This window comes from Suncus etruscus, chromosome 14 (genome assembly GCF_024139225.1).
Source record: "Suncus etruscus isolate mSunEtr1 chromosome 14, mSunEtr1.pri.cur, whole genome shotgun sequence".
In the NCBI taxonomy this organism is placed as follows: domain Eukaryota; kingdom Metazoa; phylum Chordata; class Mammalia; order Eulipotyphla; family Soricidae; genus Suncus; species Suncus etruscus.
In genome coordinates, this window is record NC_064861.1 from 14,039,249 (window position 1) to 14,055,810 (window position 16,562).

The window sequence follows — 16,562 nt, forward strand, 5'->3', positions numbered from 1 at the left end:
CCATTGGAGGTGGGAATGCCCCTGATTCAATGTCACTATGTACCTAAAATATTACTGTCAAAGATTTGTAATCCACTTTGGTCAAAATAAAAATTATTTAATTAAAAAATAAAAGAATAAAAAATGATCAGACTTAAACACCAAATCCAAAGCCAACGACAACAGAATTGATACCCAATCTACAACAAGCTAGACACAGAGGGGACTACTTATACTAGCAGCCTGGGGGGTAAAAGAGGGGTATGGGATGCATGATGGGAACAGGGGTGGAGGGTGGTGGTGGGAACGCCCCTGATTCAATACCACTAATGTACCTAAAATATTACTGTGAAAGATTTGTACTCCACTTTGATTAAAATTTTAAAAATGCGGGGAAAAAAACAGACTCAGACGCTTTAGGCCGGGGACCCAGGTGCTGCAGGACTGGATTCTCTGCCTCATAGTTAACATCTGATAAATGTGATCACCTGCGCACTTCGTCATTCTCATCTGAAAAAAGGGGAACGTGTCAATGCTGGTTTTCATTGTGCGCTACATTCATGGCACTGCAAAAACTATCCAGGGAAACTGGATGTGGGTGCATGCGAACTACGCCATTCTTGCAACTTTTCTGCAAATTAAAAACTTGAGGGGTGACTGAGGAGACTCTGCCCTGAGAGGTCCCCGCTGACAGGACCCGGGAACCAGCCGAGGTACCAAGGGGGGCAGTGCCAAACTCCAGCGCCCTCGGTGAGAGCGAGCACATCCCAGTGGACGAATGCGCCTCTGGAACCTTGCGCAATGAAGGGGACTCAAAAACGCAATGTCCTAGGACCTAGAGCACACCCATGGCGAAATCGCGTTAGGGGGCTCCAAAGAGCGGAAAAGAGTTCCAAAGTCTCGCGAGAACACTTAGCCAGCGTGGTTTGCGCGGTTGCCCAAAACAAAGCCTGGGCGGGGCCGGCGAGGCTGGATGGGCGTGGCCATTCGCGACTGAACGCGGACGGGGCGGGGTTCAAGCGAGGGGCCTCGCAAGACCCGCCTCTCAGACCTTCTTCCCCGGAAGTGCGTCATCAGGACTACTATAAAAGAGCGTGCCCGGAAGCGTGTGTCCTTTTGCGTCCTGGTATCCTCACAAGGGGCAGTGTTCTGTCTCTTTGCTGAGATAAAATGAGGAGGGTTTTTCAGGATTCCCGTCATCGGCCGGGTTTTAAGTTTGGAAAGGTTCGGAAAACAAAGCGGACGTGTCTGTTTGGACTGGGCAAGGTGAACCTAGCACATGGCGCTTTGTTAGCCCCGGGATGATCTCGGGAGAGCTGTGCGAGCCGCGGCCTCTCCGGCCCAGTGATGGCAGACCAAGTCTTCAGCTCGGATAGTGGAGGCGCCTAGCTTGCGATCTGCATGTCTTTTGGCTTCGCTTCCCAGCCTCGGCGACAGTGGTGAGTGGCAGCTACTGAAAAGCACGCCGATCTGCCGAAATTGTGACTACCCATGTGTCTATGGGACCTGCCGACGGTGGCAGTCTCCCTTCCTAGGCATGGAAGAGCAAGTCCTTGTGATTGGCAAAGCTGTACCGCTCCGTTGGTAGCAGATTCTGACTTGCACAAGGGACATCTCAAGATGCCATAAATTCGTAGCGGGTGCTGGGCTGTGGGGCGACCGTCCGTTAACTCACATCATTACAAAGGCAGCAGGATTGTTGCTGGAGTGATGAAGGAAAAAATGAAAGTATGTGCGTTTGTATATTTTCAGATTAGACCTGTAAAGTTGGATTTCTCTTGCAGGTAAATCCAGTATGACACGTGGAGGAAGTTGTATTTGTGCTTCGTGGTTGTAAAGGAACCCTTGGGCCGGCGAGTTACTGAAGTTCTGCAATATTTTGAGTGTAAGCATGAGTGGTTTTAAGTATGTAAACTAAATAACTGCTCAATAAAGTGATTGGTCTTTGTGCAGTGTTCCTGACTCCATTATTAGTCTGCGTAATAGAGCTATTATAGACTTAGCAATGTGAGTGAAAGTAGACGCATACAAACCAGATTTCTTAGACTGCTTAGATTTCTGGCGACCGCAGAATGGAAAGGTTATACGCTTTATACAAACCAAGTCATTTTCATTGTAATGATGATTTAGTTGGCTAGAAAGCACATTTTACACAAGCTGCCTACTTGTAGAGCTGAGATAGCACTTGAGATGGGTAAGTTGAACTCAAGGGCACTGGGGTTTGATCCTATCAGCTCAGTAATCTATTGTGATGATTAACTATTTGCTCTATGAAATTTTTGAGCATTTAGGTATGTCCATGCTACTCTGCAAAGTTATATAAATCAACCAGCTTTATATATTTTTGGATAAGCACCAGCTAAAGGGTTATGTGGTTTTTTGTTTTTTTACAAAGGTGAATATAAATCTCCACCAGATGAGGAAAGTAGAATTAAATAGGTTTAACAAATTGCTTTAGGGCCATGATTATCCTTTCTCAAACAAAAGATGCTTTGCTACCCCAAAATAAAAATATTCTGTAAGGATCTGTAGCCAGTCGCTTCACTTTGTGAAACTGGGAAATTAGGAGGCCATGTCGAGAGGTTTTTAGAGTGTAGAAGTTATTTCTCCCTGAAGGGAGGATCTTGGTATAGGACTAAATAAGTAGGAGTTAATTAGTTTTAGGCTAAGTAGTAGAGTGGGTAGGGTGTTTTGCCCTGCAAATGGCTGACCCAGGCTTTAAAGCAGGGGTCTCAAACTCAATTTACCTGTGGGCCACAGGAGGCAAAGTCAGTAGTAAGCCTTGAACATTGGGGGGTGACTCAACTAAAAACAAAAAGATCCCTCTAGGGCAGGGCCACAAGTTTGAGACCCCTGCTTTAAAGCAAGTGCTATTAGTAGGCTTTTGCAAATGACTGGTATATAAATGCTATGTACAGAATTCCAAAAGCAAGTTTTCTGTGCCTTGATAAAACGCGTGTGTTTTGGGTGCTGGGGAACTGGAGCTGCCTGGCAGGTGAAGTTTAAAAGCACCTTGATAGAGGAAGTAACCTGAATATCCCATTGTGGGAACTGAGTCATGAAGAATGCTGAGGGAACTTTCATTTTCATTTAGGAGAAAAAGATCAAGGGGCCAGGATGGATTAGAATGTGGAACAAATAATGCATGGATGGTTCCTAAGTTCTCTTGAGGTTCCATTGTGTCATGGGTAAATTTCTTAACTGAATGATTAAAATGAACATTGTGTCTAACCTATAAGACTGCAAAGATGAAATATTAGTGAGGTATCTGTAATCAAATGTTGACATCACATTATCAAACAAGGGAATACACAGTTCTTACAACATAGCAAAATGTTCCATTATCTTGAGCCCTAAAAGGGGCTAAGGTCTTTCATGAACTATAACTGGGTGACACTTTTTATCCAGGGTACAAAGGCTGAGACTTTGGTATAAACACCAGGTGAGTCCTTGGCACCACAGCCATATCCCCAGGAAGTGACCCCATACACAACCCAGCTGTGGTCTAGCCTTTCACACATGAGTGGCCCTCCACTGTCACCCTGGCAGCTGTCCACACGGCTGTGCTCCTGGAGGTTCCCAGCACATAACATCCTTCCTGTAAACCGGCCCTTATATCGTTCTTCGCAAAACTTCTTGGAAAGTAAGGGGATGGCTGCTTGCTGAAGGGTTCTTGAATAGGCTCGTCCTAGTGGGAAAAAAAAAAATTTTTTTTTTTTCACTTTTCTCAACATGGAGCCAATTAATTATTAGTGTTTAGGGATTTGATATCAGAAATGGGTAAACTGCTGGGTTAAGGCACTTCAAAGTGAAGATAAATAACCTCATGGTTCTTGGGCACACAAGCTGAGACCACATAGTAATTAGCTCTGCAAACTAGAGTATCTTATGGAAGCTGGAGCTAGTGTTACAAAATGCTGCCACATAATCCATTTAAGATTATGGACACTACACCAAGAATTAAGTCTTAATTTTATAATGAGCACATCCATAGCAATGATGTGAATAATAGTAAGGTATTGGCCAAGGATGATTCAGAAGCAAAATATTTAACAACTGCTTGATGTTAGTACTTTGGAAAGATTGCATTTTTTTTTGCTAATGATTAACATGAATAATCTTTTTATTGATATCTTTAAACACCTTAATAACAAGTATGATTATACTTGGGTTTCAGTCATGTAAAGAATACCCCTCCTTCACCAATGCAGCATTCCCATCACCTATGTCCCTGATCTCCCTCCTCACCCCACCCTCACCTGTACTCTAGATAGGCTTTCTACTTCCCTCATTCATTCACTTTGTTATGATAGTTCTCAATGCAGTTATTTTTTTTTCTTTTTGTTTTTTTGGGCCACATCTGTTTGATACTCAGGGGATACTCCTGGCTAAGTGCTCAGGAATCACCCCTTGGCTAGCGCTTACAAGGTAGACACCTTACCTCTAGCGCCACCTCTCTGGCCCCAATGCAGTTATTTCTCTAACTGCACTCATCACTGGTGAGCTTCGTGTGAGCTGGGACATAAATAATCTTGATGCTATTTGTGAATCTAAATTCCACCAGTGCCTGAGATTTTATTTCTACCACTGGAAAATTAGTATAATGTTTTTAAATTTTACTTTATTGTCCAGATTTAATGTTCAATGGGATAGAATAAATAGTTACTAAATCATGAAATTAACGAGAATAATGCTTTTTTTTTCCCCAAAAATTTGATTCTGTACATAATAGAGAACAGTGACTTAAAGTCTTGTGAACTGAGCATCTAATTCAAGAGAGCTGAATCCATTTCCAGTAAGCACTTTTTATGTACACTGATGAGTAGTACAAAAAGCTGCATTTAACCAAGAACATAAAAGTACAATACTGGGCCAGAGAGATAGCACAGCAGCAGGGCGTTTGCCTTGCACTCAACCAGTCCAGGATGGATGGTGGTTCGAATCCCTGCATCCCATATGGTCCCCGTCCATACCTGCCAAGAGTGGTTTCTGAGCACAGAGCAAGGAGTAACCCCTGAGCACTGCTGGATGTGACCCAAAAACAAATGAAAAAAATAAATAAAATACTAACTTGGAATTTAGGAGGCAGATATTGGAAAGTAGGATTTGGGGGAGATTTTTTGTTTGTTTGGTTTGGGGTTCACTTGAGCAGTGCTCAAAGATTATTCCTGGCAGGTCTTGAACCATATGGCTATAGTGACAGAATCCAGGTCAGCTACATAAACACTACCCACTATACTACTTCTCTGGCCTAGAAAATAATTAGAATGTCTTTAAGTATATCTCTCCACTTCAACCTCGCCAGCTCTGTCTACTATAAATTCTCTTCCAAGGTTTAGTTCCAAAAAGATCTCCCTTGCAAAGTTTTGTAGACTAGACTGTCAAGCCCAAGTCTGGGAAAACTAAGCATGAAAATCTCTTATTTTGTATTCACCTAGGAATTTGACTGGACCTTAAAAGTGGAAGAATCAATTCAACACCACAAACATTTCTGTCAGCTTGTACTATTTACAGTTCCAATCAGATGTGACAGCACTGAGACTTGGAAGCAAAATTACAGTTGTGCATCACACCTTGTCAGAATTCCCAGGAATCTAAGAGTATACCTCAAGATTTCCTACACAGTTTCCATTCAAATGCCAGGATAGTCCTAGGCACAGAAAAGTGCCTGCATCTCTGTATTTACTGTACCTGTATCGCCCCATCCTGTTATGTAACAGTTGAAGGCAGTTTTCTGCGGTCTCTCCCTGTGGCGTGGCAAGCAGGCTGGCAAGACGTGGCTGCTGAACCTGGCACATTGCTCTCTCAGTCCTTGTAATCGAACCAGGGCAATATCGTAGTCACTACTGTCTGGTCGATATGCTCGGTGAATCACAACCTGCTCAACTCCAATTTCTTCTTCGAACTCCTCTGGCACCAGAGTATGATAATCCCCAACCCGAACAACATAGTTCCTAGAGTTGTTTCCATACCTGAGAGGCAGAAATAGATATTGAGGGGTTTATTTCAGGTGCTGGAAATCAATCACCATCAGGTCAGCGTAGGAGGCCGCTACACCAAACCATTAGTTCTCTTTGCAAATTTAACCTTTCATTTCCCTTAGCTTCCCCCTACGTTCAGTCCTGTACTTGAAATCCATCCATCACTCCTATTCATTTATGGCTTCACCCAGGTAAATATTACCTGGAGACCTCTTCCCAATCCCTTGCTTTACCTGAAAATGAGTCAATCCATTTGAAAGTTTCCAGTATAGTAATATTTGTCATAGGCATTTATATCATTTTCTAGGACTTGTTAAGCCACCAGATCTTCCCATGCAGTTAATGCTGCTAACGTTTCAAACCAACCACACCATGCTCACTTCTGGATTTCAGTACTCAGTGAAGCAGTTGGCACTGAAAGTTCTTATATAAATAGACTAAACTTTGGGAAGACATCCAATCCACATACGTACTTTTATCCCTAATTTAATGATAGCAGACATTTCACCAACTCTTAAAACAATATCATAAAATTTTCTATTTTTTCATTTTTCAAAAATCTAATGTTAATGCTGGCTTTATATCAGAATCTTCTATACTGCTTTAAAAAAAATACAAATACACAGATCACACAATGTCTCCTAACATTAAATGAATACAGCTAATGTAGGAGTAGAGAGTCAGGGCTGCATCACAGAACCAAAGGCTTAAAGACATCTGATAACTCCTGTTCCTGCATGCCCGTAATTTCACTGGTTGAAATAAACAACCTAAGGGATTAAAGTAAATATCAACATGTGAGACTACACATACATACTGTAGGACCTGAGATCCAGTAGATTTGTGCAGCTATTTTTACCCCAAACTAACATGCTCGTCAAGCAACAAAAAAGAATAGTATTTTGGCTGAGGTTCCCAATACGACTAACTTCAAAGTGTTTATTATGGATTATGTTTACCAGGCTTCTTGAGAAAACTGATCAAGTTTTCTTTTCAATATATTAAGCTTTTGTTCTTTTGATAGATTCTATTAGATTCATGCTTCTAAGGCAAATGTTCTGGTTTTGGCTGACACACCACTGGGTTGTTTGCTTTGCTCAAACGCCTTCAACTCCCCCTCAAATAAAAATGATGAAATTTCCAGACAAGCTTGAGCAAGAGAGGATCTGAGACAAACTACCATCGAAGATTAGAATTCAAAACTAAAATGGGGTGGTGATTCCGGTTGCAGGGTTATATTCTTTGTGAGTTTTAAACATTCAACACTTTTTAAACATTTTTACACTTCAAAAAAGTCAGTATTTTACATCAGCATGTGTACTGCTACAATTTGCTTTTCCTCTGTTGTTTGAATGAATCTCAAAACATGAATTAACTGAGTGGCTCGCTGAGATTTCTTGTACAAGTTGTTCTGATTGTTAGAACAAAACAAAATTCTCTAAAACCTTGCACTGCAACTATATATTTACTGTTAAATGTGTGCATACATGCATATTAATATGCATGTTTACTGTATACATATATGACATGTGTTCTAAGAAAAGTTTTAATTTGACTGGTGGTATTAATAATATATTCTTTAGGCGCCTGCCATCTACTAGATCATGATGGGACTTATGCACCTAATGTATCCCTCTTCTTGAAAACTAAGACATATTTCCACTGTGCCTTAATTTCCAAATTACAAAGGTAGACATTTATAATTTTCAGAGAAACAATCTGACAGTGTTCTGTCCCAAAGTAGTCCTAGTAAAAAGATAAAATCAAGGGGCTGGAGAAATAGCATGGAGGTAGTGCATTTGCCTTGCATGCAGATAGACAGCGGCTCGAATGCCGGCATCCCATATGGTTCCCTAAGCCTGCCAGGAGCAATTTCTGAGCATAGAGCCGGGAGTAACCCCTGAGCGCTGCTGGTGTGACCCAAAAAACAAAAAAAACAAAAAAAAAGACAAAATCAAGTTAAAATCATAGTCTTGGAACTGTAGAAATTGCCCCTTATTTCAAGTAAGCCTTTCCTCCAAAATGGTGCTTGTTATCAGAGCAAGCAATTATAAGGCATTAATTTAATACTCAGGAATTTCCCTCTTTTATATTGCTATGCCAACAGAGACTCATTTTGTGGTACTTGTGGTTATAATTTAGAATAGAAAAGAGCAAAAGAAAGTAAGCAATTTATTTTAAACTGTATAAGTTTCACAGAAAAAAAAAACTTTACCAGAAAAAAATTTATCCATGTTTTCATTTCAAACTGTCAGAAGGATATAGCATTCCAAAATCTGCACTACATTAACACTAGAAAAAATATGAAAGAGGACACTGATGATCTTTAAATGATAATTTAAAAACTTAGTTATCTGTGTTATACTGGCATGAATTTTGAATGCCTCACACCAAGTAAAGCTATGGACAGATTAAATTAGTAGATCTTAGTTCACCTTAAATAAAGTTTCCTTGTCCTGTAAAAACAGGACATTATTTCCTGTAGGAAGCAATAAGATAACTTTATCAGTTGTTGCAAGCAGGAGGCCCAGGTTCAATCCCCAGCATAGCATGGTACATTAAGGCCTGCCAGTAGTTATTCCTAAGCACTATAAAATAAATGTAACAGATGGCCAACCTAAAATAACCATACTCTGGTGCCCTCCTTCCACTATCCTCAGATAATTTCTGGCGTAACATCTACATAAACAAGTCACTATTCTATGAAGACAACACATACCAAATAAGCTGCCATCCTGTGTAATAAAATAACATGGAAAGTAATAATACTTTATACCTTATGTTCAGAAATGACTATTTAGGAGCAGTGACTTGTATCATCACTGCAAAAATTAGGCACTGAAGAATATCAAATAAGTTACATGTACAGAAATCCAGAAGCTAAAGTAGAGGGAATACAAATAGAAATATTTCTAACAAAATTTGAGATATTTGGGTCCCCTTACAGCTACACCATAAACTAGACACCCAGGAAATCTAAAAGAAGGGTTGCTTTAGAACCTAACTACAGTTCTTCTATACTACAATTTCTACAATTCTAGAGGAAATCTACTTTTGCAAATCTTAGTGCTTCTTATGATAAAAAGAAGTGCTGTGAAAACTAAGTCTTTGAGCCTAAAAAAAACAAACTTGTTTTGTTTTTGTTCTAATCACTGGTACATTTTCCTGTGTGTTTTAATAAACTTATTGCAATAAAGATGTGTGTTGTAGCTTCCTAAAGCATTTCAAAAATGATAAGACTATGAATTTTTGTTTTTGTTTTTGGGTCACATCCAGCAGCGCTCAGGGTTACTCTTGGCTCCACGCTTAGAAATCGCTTCTGGCAGGCTTGGGGTACCATATGGGATGCCGGGATTTGAACCACCATCCTTCTGCATGAAAGGCAAATGCCTTACCTCCATGCTATCTCTCTGGTGCCAAGACTATGTAGCAAATGCTACATAAGATATTTTACATAACTTATTTTAGCAGTTTCAAAACAAATTAATTTGTATTCACATTGAGTCATTAAATTCAAAGCAAATCAAAATCTTATATATCATAATCTGCTTCTATGCTTTATAAACAACTACTTTATCCTGCCTATGTAATAGGAAGAAATTTAGAATGACATATGGAAGGAATTATCTGTTGATCCAAGTTTAAAATACTACCATTCTCTGAAGAATCTAATGCCCTTAAATATATCTACTCTGTGGCAACTAAACACTGCTTTCATCATGCAACAATCATTGAGGAGTATCTACTATATGCCAAATAATACACTAGGCACTTAATTGATAAACACAAATTAGACCTTAAGCAATAATCAAGTAAAAGCAGGTCAAGGGAGGAATAATGTCATTTAAACAAACAAATCCAAGCATTTAACAAAGAGAAAAATATAAGGCAATTAGCCTCAAGTGGAATTTCAGTAGTTGAACTCTTATGAGTCTTAGCAATGACTCGAAAGACAGACTTTTTTTTTACTTTTATTATTTTTTTCTTTTTTAAATTTAAATTATAATAAAAATTGTAATTGAATCACCATGATACACAGTCACAAAACTGTTTACACTTGAATTTCAGCCATATAATGTTCTAACACCCGTCCCTTCACCAGTGCACAATTCCTGGCACCAGTGAGTGTCCGCAGTTTTCCTCCGGTGTCCCACTATGCCCTCTTCTCTTGTTTTTTCTCTTTCTCTTTCTCTCTCTCTTCTTTATTAGGCACTACACTTTTCAATACTGTTACTGAAAAGGGTATCAGGCATATCACTTTGTCTTTCAGAAGACAAGAACTCTTGGATAAGAAAATAATATACAGTGACTCACTGACTTACTTTGCCTAAATTCCAAATCCAAGAATGGCCTGCCATACTCACTACAGCTTTCTACCTCATTCTTTTCTTCTGGTCAGTATAATAGAGTGATCCCAAATTCCCTAATTTTGCTAACACTAATTCTTAATTCCATTCTTATATCCAACATAATAGTGCACCATGGTTTTGAATTTGACAATTTATTTTATTTATTTTTAATTCTTTTTCTTTTTTTTTTTTTTTTTTTTTTTTTTTTTTTGGTTTTTGGGTCACACCCAGCAGTGCTCAGCGATCACTCCTGGCAGGCTCAGGGGACCATATGGGATGCCGGGATTTGAACCTTGTCCTTCTGCATGCAAGGCAAACACCTTACCTCCATGCTATCTCTCCGGCCCCGAATTTTACAATTTATAAAATACTTCCATAACCCTCACAATTTTTCTTCTCACTATAAACATCTCAGTCTAGTTATATTTATAACTAATTAATCTCCCAAAACTCCCTTATGCTCATATTTACAAAATTTTAAAATTTAATTTTGGTTGCATCATACCAGGCACACCACGCTAAACAGATTACTTCAGTCTCAGTGCATGGAGAACTATGTGATTCCAGCGATGAAACTCAGGACTCCCACATGCAAAGCATGCAAACTTGCCCTTTCAGTCATCTCCCAAACCCCTATGGTCATTATTTCAAGGCTCAAACACCTTGGTAGTGTTCCACTGCCAAATGAATGAAATGCATTAGCCTGATATTCCAGGTTTTCTGCCTAAGTCCATGACATAAGTGCAGAGTTGCTATTCTAGTCAGTAACTGACATCCTTCCAAAATACTATGTACTTTATGCTCTAAATATTTTTCATTATCTACCATCTGTTTCAACCTTATATAGAGTCCAGCCTCTCTGCTCAAACTGACTCCAGAACAGAACTCACTCTTCCTCCCACCATTAGCCCTGTTCATCTTTAAACTGCCCTCATTGGGAATGGAGTGGGTAAGGTCTTGCATGCAGCTGACCCAGATTTCATCACCAGCATCCCTTATAGTCCTAATGACCTTAACATCAGTAATATTTGAAACATCAGAAAACAAAGCTAAGCCCAGCCCATGCAACCTCCCTTCTAACTGCCTTTCTCCATGCACTGGGCCAAATTTCCTTGTTCCTTAGTTTCCAGAACTTAGCACAGTTCTCTTGGTTTGATCATGACAGGGTTATTGTCCTCAACAACAGTTTGAGCACATTAATATCGATTTACAAGTGTTTTGTTCACACTGTTCTGTCTGTGTTTCCCAAGATTGATTAACTTTGTAGGCAACATTATGTTGCTGACTTATATTAAAACCTATTACTTGTGCTGCATCTGAGCCACATTTCCCGGAGCTAAAACCAGCATTTTACTCTGTTCCTCTTCACTCCTGCTTATTAGAAGCAGCCTGTCAATATTTCTTTATAAAAATGAATCCTATCTTCCTTGCCTTCCCAATCTCCTGGCACTCAAGAGTATAATTAACTTATCATAAGTGTCCATTTTCAGTTTCATAATTAATATGTTGAATGTGACAAGTATCCTGTTAACTCCATTACATTTTGCTCATATTATCCAAAAATTCACATCTGTTATTTTATGCACTCAGCACCTTACAGACAGCTGACCTAGATTCAATCCCTGGGTTGAGTCAATTACATTGGCACCAAATAGGATCCCTACTGAGCACCACTAGAAGAGATCCCTAAACACAGAGACTGGAGTAAACTCTGAGCACAGAGCCAAGAGCAAGATCTAAACACAATCAGGTGTGACTCTCGCCCTTCCCCCCCCAAAAAGCCATCTGAGATGCTTGATGAAAGTGCAAGCACCAAACTTCAGCTCCAAATTCTTCTATATCTAGAGTAGGGACATAGAATTTTAAAATAAATATCAAAATTCCTGCTGGAAAAAATGGTAATTACCAGAGCCTACCAAAGATCTCAGGACAAGAAGGAAAGCCAGAGAACAGGCTCTATAAAATGAGAAGCCTATAGCTGGATTCTGACCCCTATGTTTCCAAGATTTTGTAGAGAAAGTAGGGATTGAAAAAACAGGCCACTGAAGACTAAATGGAGGCACCTGAGATGGCAGACACATACCTTTTGAAGCAGTGAGCAGCTGTAAGGACCCAGCAGCTACTCAGGAGTGTGGCCCCACAGAGAAGTCTACCATCGCCATGTGATGACTTGAGTCGGAGGGACACTTGCCAAGGCCAACCACCCCTAAGAAGAAAGTAAGTCACATGCCAGCTTTGGTAAAGGCAGAAACACCACAAAAAGTATCAGTCTAACAAGGACACAAAAACTCTAAGGAATAAGATTCTTTCTGCTTTGAGGAGGATTTTCCCACCCCCAACTCTGAGCTGACCACCCTCCAGAATTGCATCTGTGTGCATCCTCATCTGAAATATATTTGAAAACTAGTTGAGTCTTCTGTATAGTTCACAATTTAAAGTGTATTTTCTCACATTCTTTCTCCTAAACAACCTGAATAAGCATTTACTAAAGCAAGTTGCTGATTTTTCCTTTTTTGTTTGTTTTGTTTTGTTTTTTTCGGCCACACTCGTTTGATGTTCAGGAATTACTCCTGGCTAAGCGCTCAGAAATTGCCCCTGGCTTGGGGGACCATATGGGATGCTGGGGGATCGAACCATGGTCCTTCCTTGGCTAGCGCTTGTAAGGCAGACACCTTATCTCTAGCGCCACCTCACTGGCCCCAAGCTGCTGATTTCACACACACACACACACACACACACACACACACATATCAACAATGATATAAAATCAACAAGTCCAAAGACATTTGAAATTAAATGAATTTAATTAAAATTAATGAAATTTAATTTCATTGAAATTAAATGAATCATCATAGTGATATACTTTTTTCCAGGGTTCCTATCAAATTTTCAGCAGCACATCTGCTCCATAAAATGTTGAAGTTGGGAGACTGTGAGAGAAGAACATGAGCTGTCTACAGTAAATGTATGTCAAAGAACAGTGAGATTATCAAAGGAATCTCAAGGTAATTTATAAAATAAAGTGGGTTCAATAACTCCTTCCTATAATAGTATAAAATTTTGCTTTATAACCCTGTCCATCTATAAATAATTTTAATTCTGAAAAAGCTCTCCTGAAGAAACTTTATTACCTTAAGGAATTATTTCCACCAATGATCCGCTTCTGCCGACGGTGTAGTAGCCTCAAGCCACAGACAGAAGACAAGGTCTCTGAAGCAGAAAAAGATTATTAATCAAACTAGCATATTGCTGAAAAAGGAGTTCAAATACATCCCCCTGCTCCATCCTCCTGTATTTAAAAGAATTTTATGTCCTTGAATTATAGGATAGTTTTTCCTATAAGAAAAATAAAATGAAGGAGATAAAGTGAAGGCATGATACCCCTTCAGCAACAGTATTGCAAACCACAGTGTGTAAAAAGAAAATAGAGAGAGAGAGAGAGAGAGAGAGAGAGAGAGAAAGAGAGAGAGAGAGAGAGAGAGAGAGAGAGAGAGAATATCTGCCCATAGACAGGGGAAAAGTGGAGGGGGGGCAGGTTACTGGGATATTCATGATGGGAAATGTGCACTGGTTAAAGGTGTTGTATATTGTATGACTGAAACTCAATCATTAAGAATTTTGTAACTGTGAAAAAATAGCTGTATTATAAACAACTTTATTTAACCAAGGCAACAATTCTGTAAGCAAGGGAGGAACTTCAGGATGCCTTCTTCACTTACCTCTGATGTATTTTCATAGGCTGCTGAAGAACTGACCCCTAGTGACCTACACCTCAACCTCTGTTGATTAACTACTAAGCTGTTCTGGAGTTTATGTACAAATAAAATAAGAAAATTGTAAATTGTTGCCTTCGTTAAATGAGAGAACAAGGCAAGTGCCTTAACTCCTGTAGTTCCATTGGCTCCTAAATTAAAAAATGGGGGAGTGCTGGAGAGATAGCATGGAGGTAGGGCATTTGCCTTGCATGCAGAAGGACGGTGGTTCGAATCCCGGCATCCCATGTGGTCCCCCAGGCCTGCCAGGAGCGATTTCTGAGCGTGGAGCCAGGGCTAACCCCTGAGCACTGCTGGGTGTGACCCCCTCTCCCCCCCCAAAAAAAAACCTTGGAGCCAGAGTGATAGCACAGCGATAGGGTGCTTGCCTTTCATGCGGCTGATCCAGGACCTCGGTTTGATCCTTGGCGTTCCATATGGTCCCCCGAGCCAGGAGTAATCTCTGAGCATATAGCAGCAGTAATCCCTGAGCATCACCAGGTGTGGCCCAAAAACAAAACAAAAAAAACTGACCCAAATTTTTTTTTATTTTTTAAATTATTTACTTTATTTAAACACTGTGTTTATAAGGTTGTTCATAATACAGATGGTTTGGGGGGGAAGCCACACTCAATAGTGCTCAGTGACTACCCCTGAATCTGAGTTTAGGGATTATACTGGCAGTGCTCAAAGAATGAGTGAGAATCAGCTGCATACAAGGCAGGCACCTTAATACCTGCACTATCTCTCTTTCAATAATTTATAGTTTACAATTAAATATAGTTCCTTCTTTGAATTATATAAATTTCCTTAAGAAATGGAAAATGTGGGGCCGGAGCGGTGGCATAAGTGGTAGGGTGTTTGCCTTGCACATGCTAACCTAGGACGAACCGTGGTTCAATCACCCAGCATCCCCTAAGCCAGGAGCAATGTCTAAGTGTGTAGCCAGGAATAACTCCTGCGTCACAGGGTGTAGCCCAAAAAACCAAACAAACAAAAAAAAAAAAGAAAGAAAGAAATGAAAAAAATGTAACAGTCATGCATAGTAAAATGTTATGCCCTCCTACTTCTTTATAAACCTAAACTAAGAAAGTCCAGAGTTATTTCATCATCATGACATTATATTGTCACTGAGCACCATTGGGTGTGGCTGCCCCAAAAATTATTGAAAGAATAAGTTCTAATCAATATTTAGAAAAATTAGTCTAAAGTTAATGTACAACATTTAATATTAATAAATTTGCATCTACTATATATTGAATACAATATACTGCAAAACCTTATCATGTTATAAATATTCTTTCTCTACACTAAACAATTCCTTAGCAAAGATTCATATTAGAAAACATCTAATTTGTTTTGTATTATTTTTAACATTTCTTAAAGAAGTTAGAAAACTGAATGCTCAAATACAAATGCATATGACTAGAAGAAAAGTCAATGTATCAAAATTCTGACTTTCAATTTCCATCTTGACGGTTCTCATAAAAAATATAAACAATTTGGGGACAGAGTAATAGTGCAGTAGTAGGGCGTTTTTGCTTTGCACACAGCTGACCCAGGACAGACCTCTGTTTGATCTGTGGCATCCCAGATGGTCTCCCAAGCCAGGAGCGATTTCTGAGTGCATAGCTAGGGGTAACACCTGAGCATCACCAGATATGGCCCCCCCAAAAAGAAAAAGATAACCACAATTTTCTCCAAAATTTTCTCTTCTCTCATTCAAAATAGAATGTTTCACAAAAAGTTAACACAGAACTTTTTTGTTTGTTTATTTGTTTGTTTTTGTTTTGGGGTCACACCCTGCATCGCTCAGGGGTTACTCCTGGCTCCATGCTCAGAAATCGCTCCTGGCAGGCTCAGGGGACCATATGGAATGCTGGGGTTTGAACCAAAGTCCTTTTGCACCTAAGGCCTTACCGCTGTGCTAGCTCTCTGGCCCCAGAACTTTTTTTCTTTTTAACTTTATTTAATGATTGGTTGGTTAGTTGGTTTCTGGGCCACACCTAGTGGCACTCAGGGGTCACTCCTGGCTCTGAACTCAAAAGTCGCCCCTGGCAGGCTGGGGTACCATATGGGATGTCGGGAATCAAATCGGGTCCATCCCTTCCGGGTCAGCTGCATGCAAGGCAACTACCCTACCACTGTGCCATCTCTCCAGCCACTAACACAGAACTTTTAATTCTATTATGCTTACCCAAGTATAAAACTTCCTTTTTGGGGGGTGGGGTTCTTGGTTTTTGGGTCACACCCAGCATCGCTCAGGGGCTCATGGTTCTGCACTCAGAAGTAACTGCTGGCAGGTTCAGGGATCATATTCGGGATGCTGTGGATCAAACTGGAATCTGTCTGGGGTCGGCCGCGTGCAAGGCAAACACCCTACTGCTGTGCTATGCCTCCAGTCCAATGTCCATTATTTTAGTAGGCCAAAATATTTTCTCTCATTTTTCTTACACTTTTTAAATACAGAGAAAAAAATCTATAGAAGATTTTAAAATCTA

General features: G+C 39.9%; 1 protein-coding gene and 1 non-coding gene across 2 annotated transcripts in view; one reads left to right on the plus strand and one right to left on the minus strand.

The window, feature by feature from the left end:
- The first annotated feature begins 1,466 nt into the window (after positions 1-1,466).
- On the plus strand, positions 1,467-1,595 carry LOC126029326 (small nucleolar RNA SNORA24). The gene has a single exon (XR_007502941.1). It is a non-coding gene; the product is annotated as a small nucleolar RNA SNORA24 (small nucleolar RNA).
- A 1,611-nt stretch (positions 1,596-3,206) lies between these two features.
- The window catches only part of PRSS12 (serine protease 12), a 64,939-nt gene continuing 51,583 nt past the window's right edge, over positions 3,207-16,562 (minus strand). The window contains exons 8-11 of the mRNA XM_049786898.1: positions 13,441-13,519; positions 12,393-12,515; positions 5,671-5,951; positions 3,207-3,667 (exon numbers count right to left, since the gene is read on the minus strand). Of these exons, the coding sequence (XP_049642855.1) occupies positions 3,360-3,667; positions 5,671-5,951; positions 12,393-12,515; positions 13,441-13,519 (791 nt within the window). The 3' untranslated portion in view covers positions 3,207-3,359. The remainder of the gene's footprint in view (positions 3,668-5,670; positions 5,952-12,392; positions 12,516-13,440; positions 13,520-16,562) is intronic.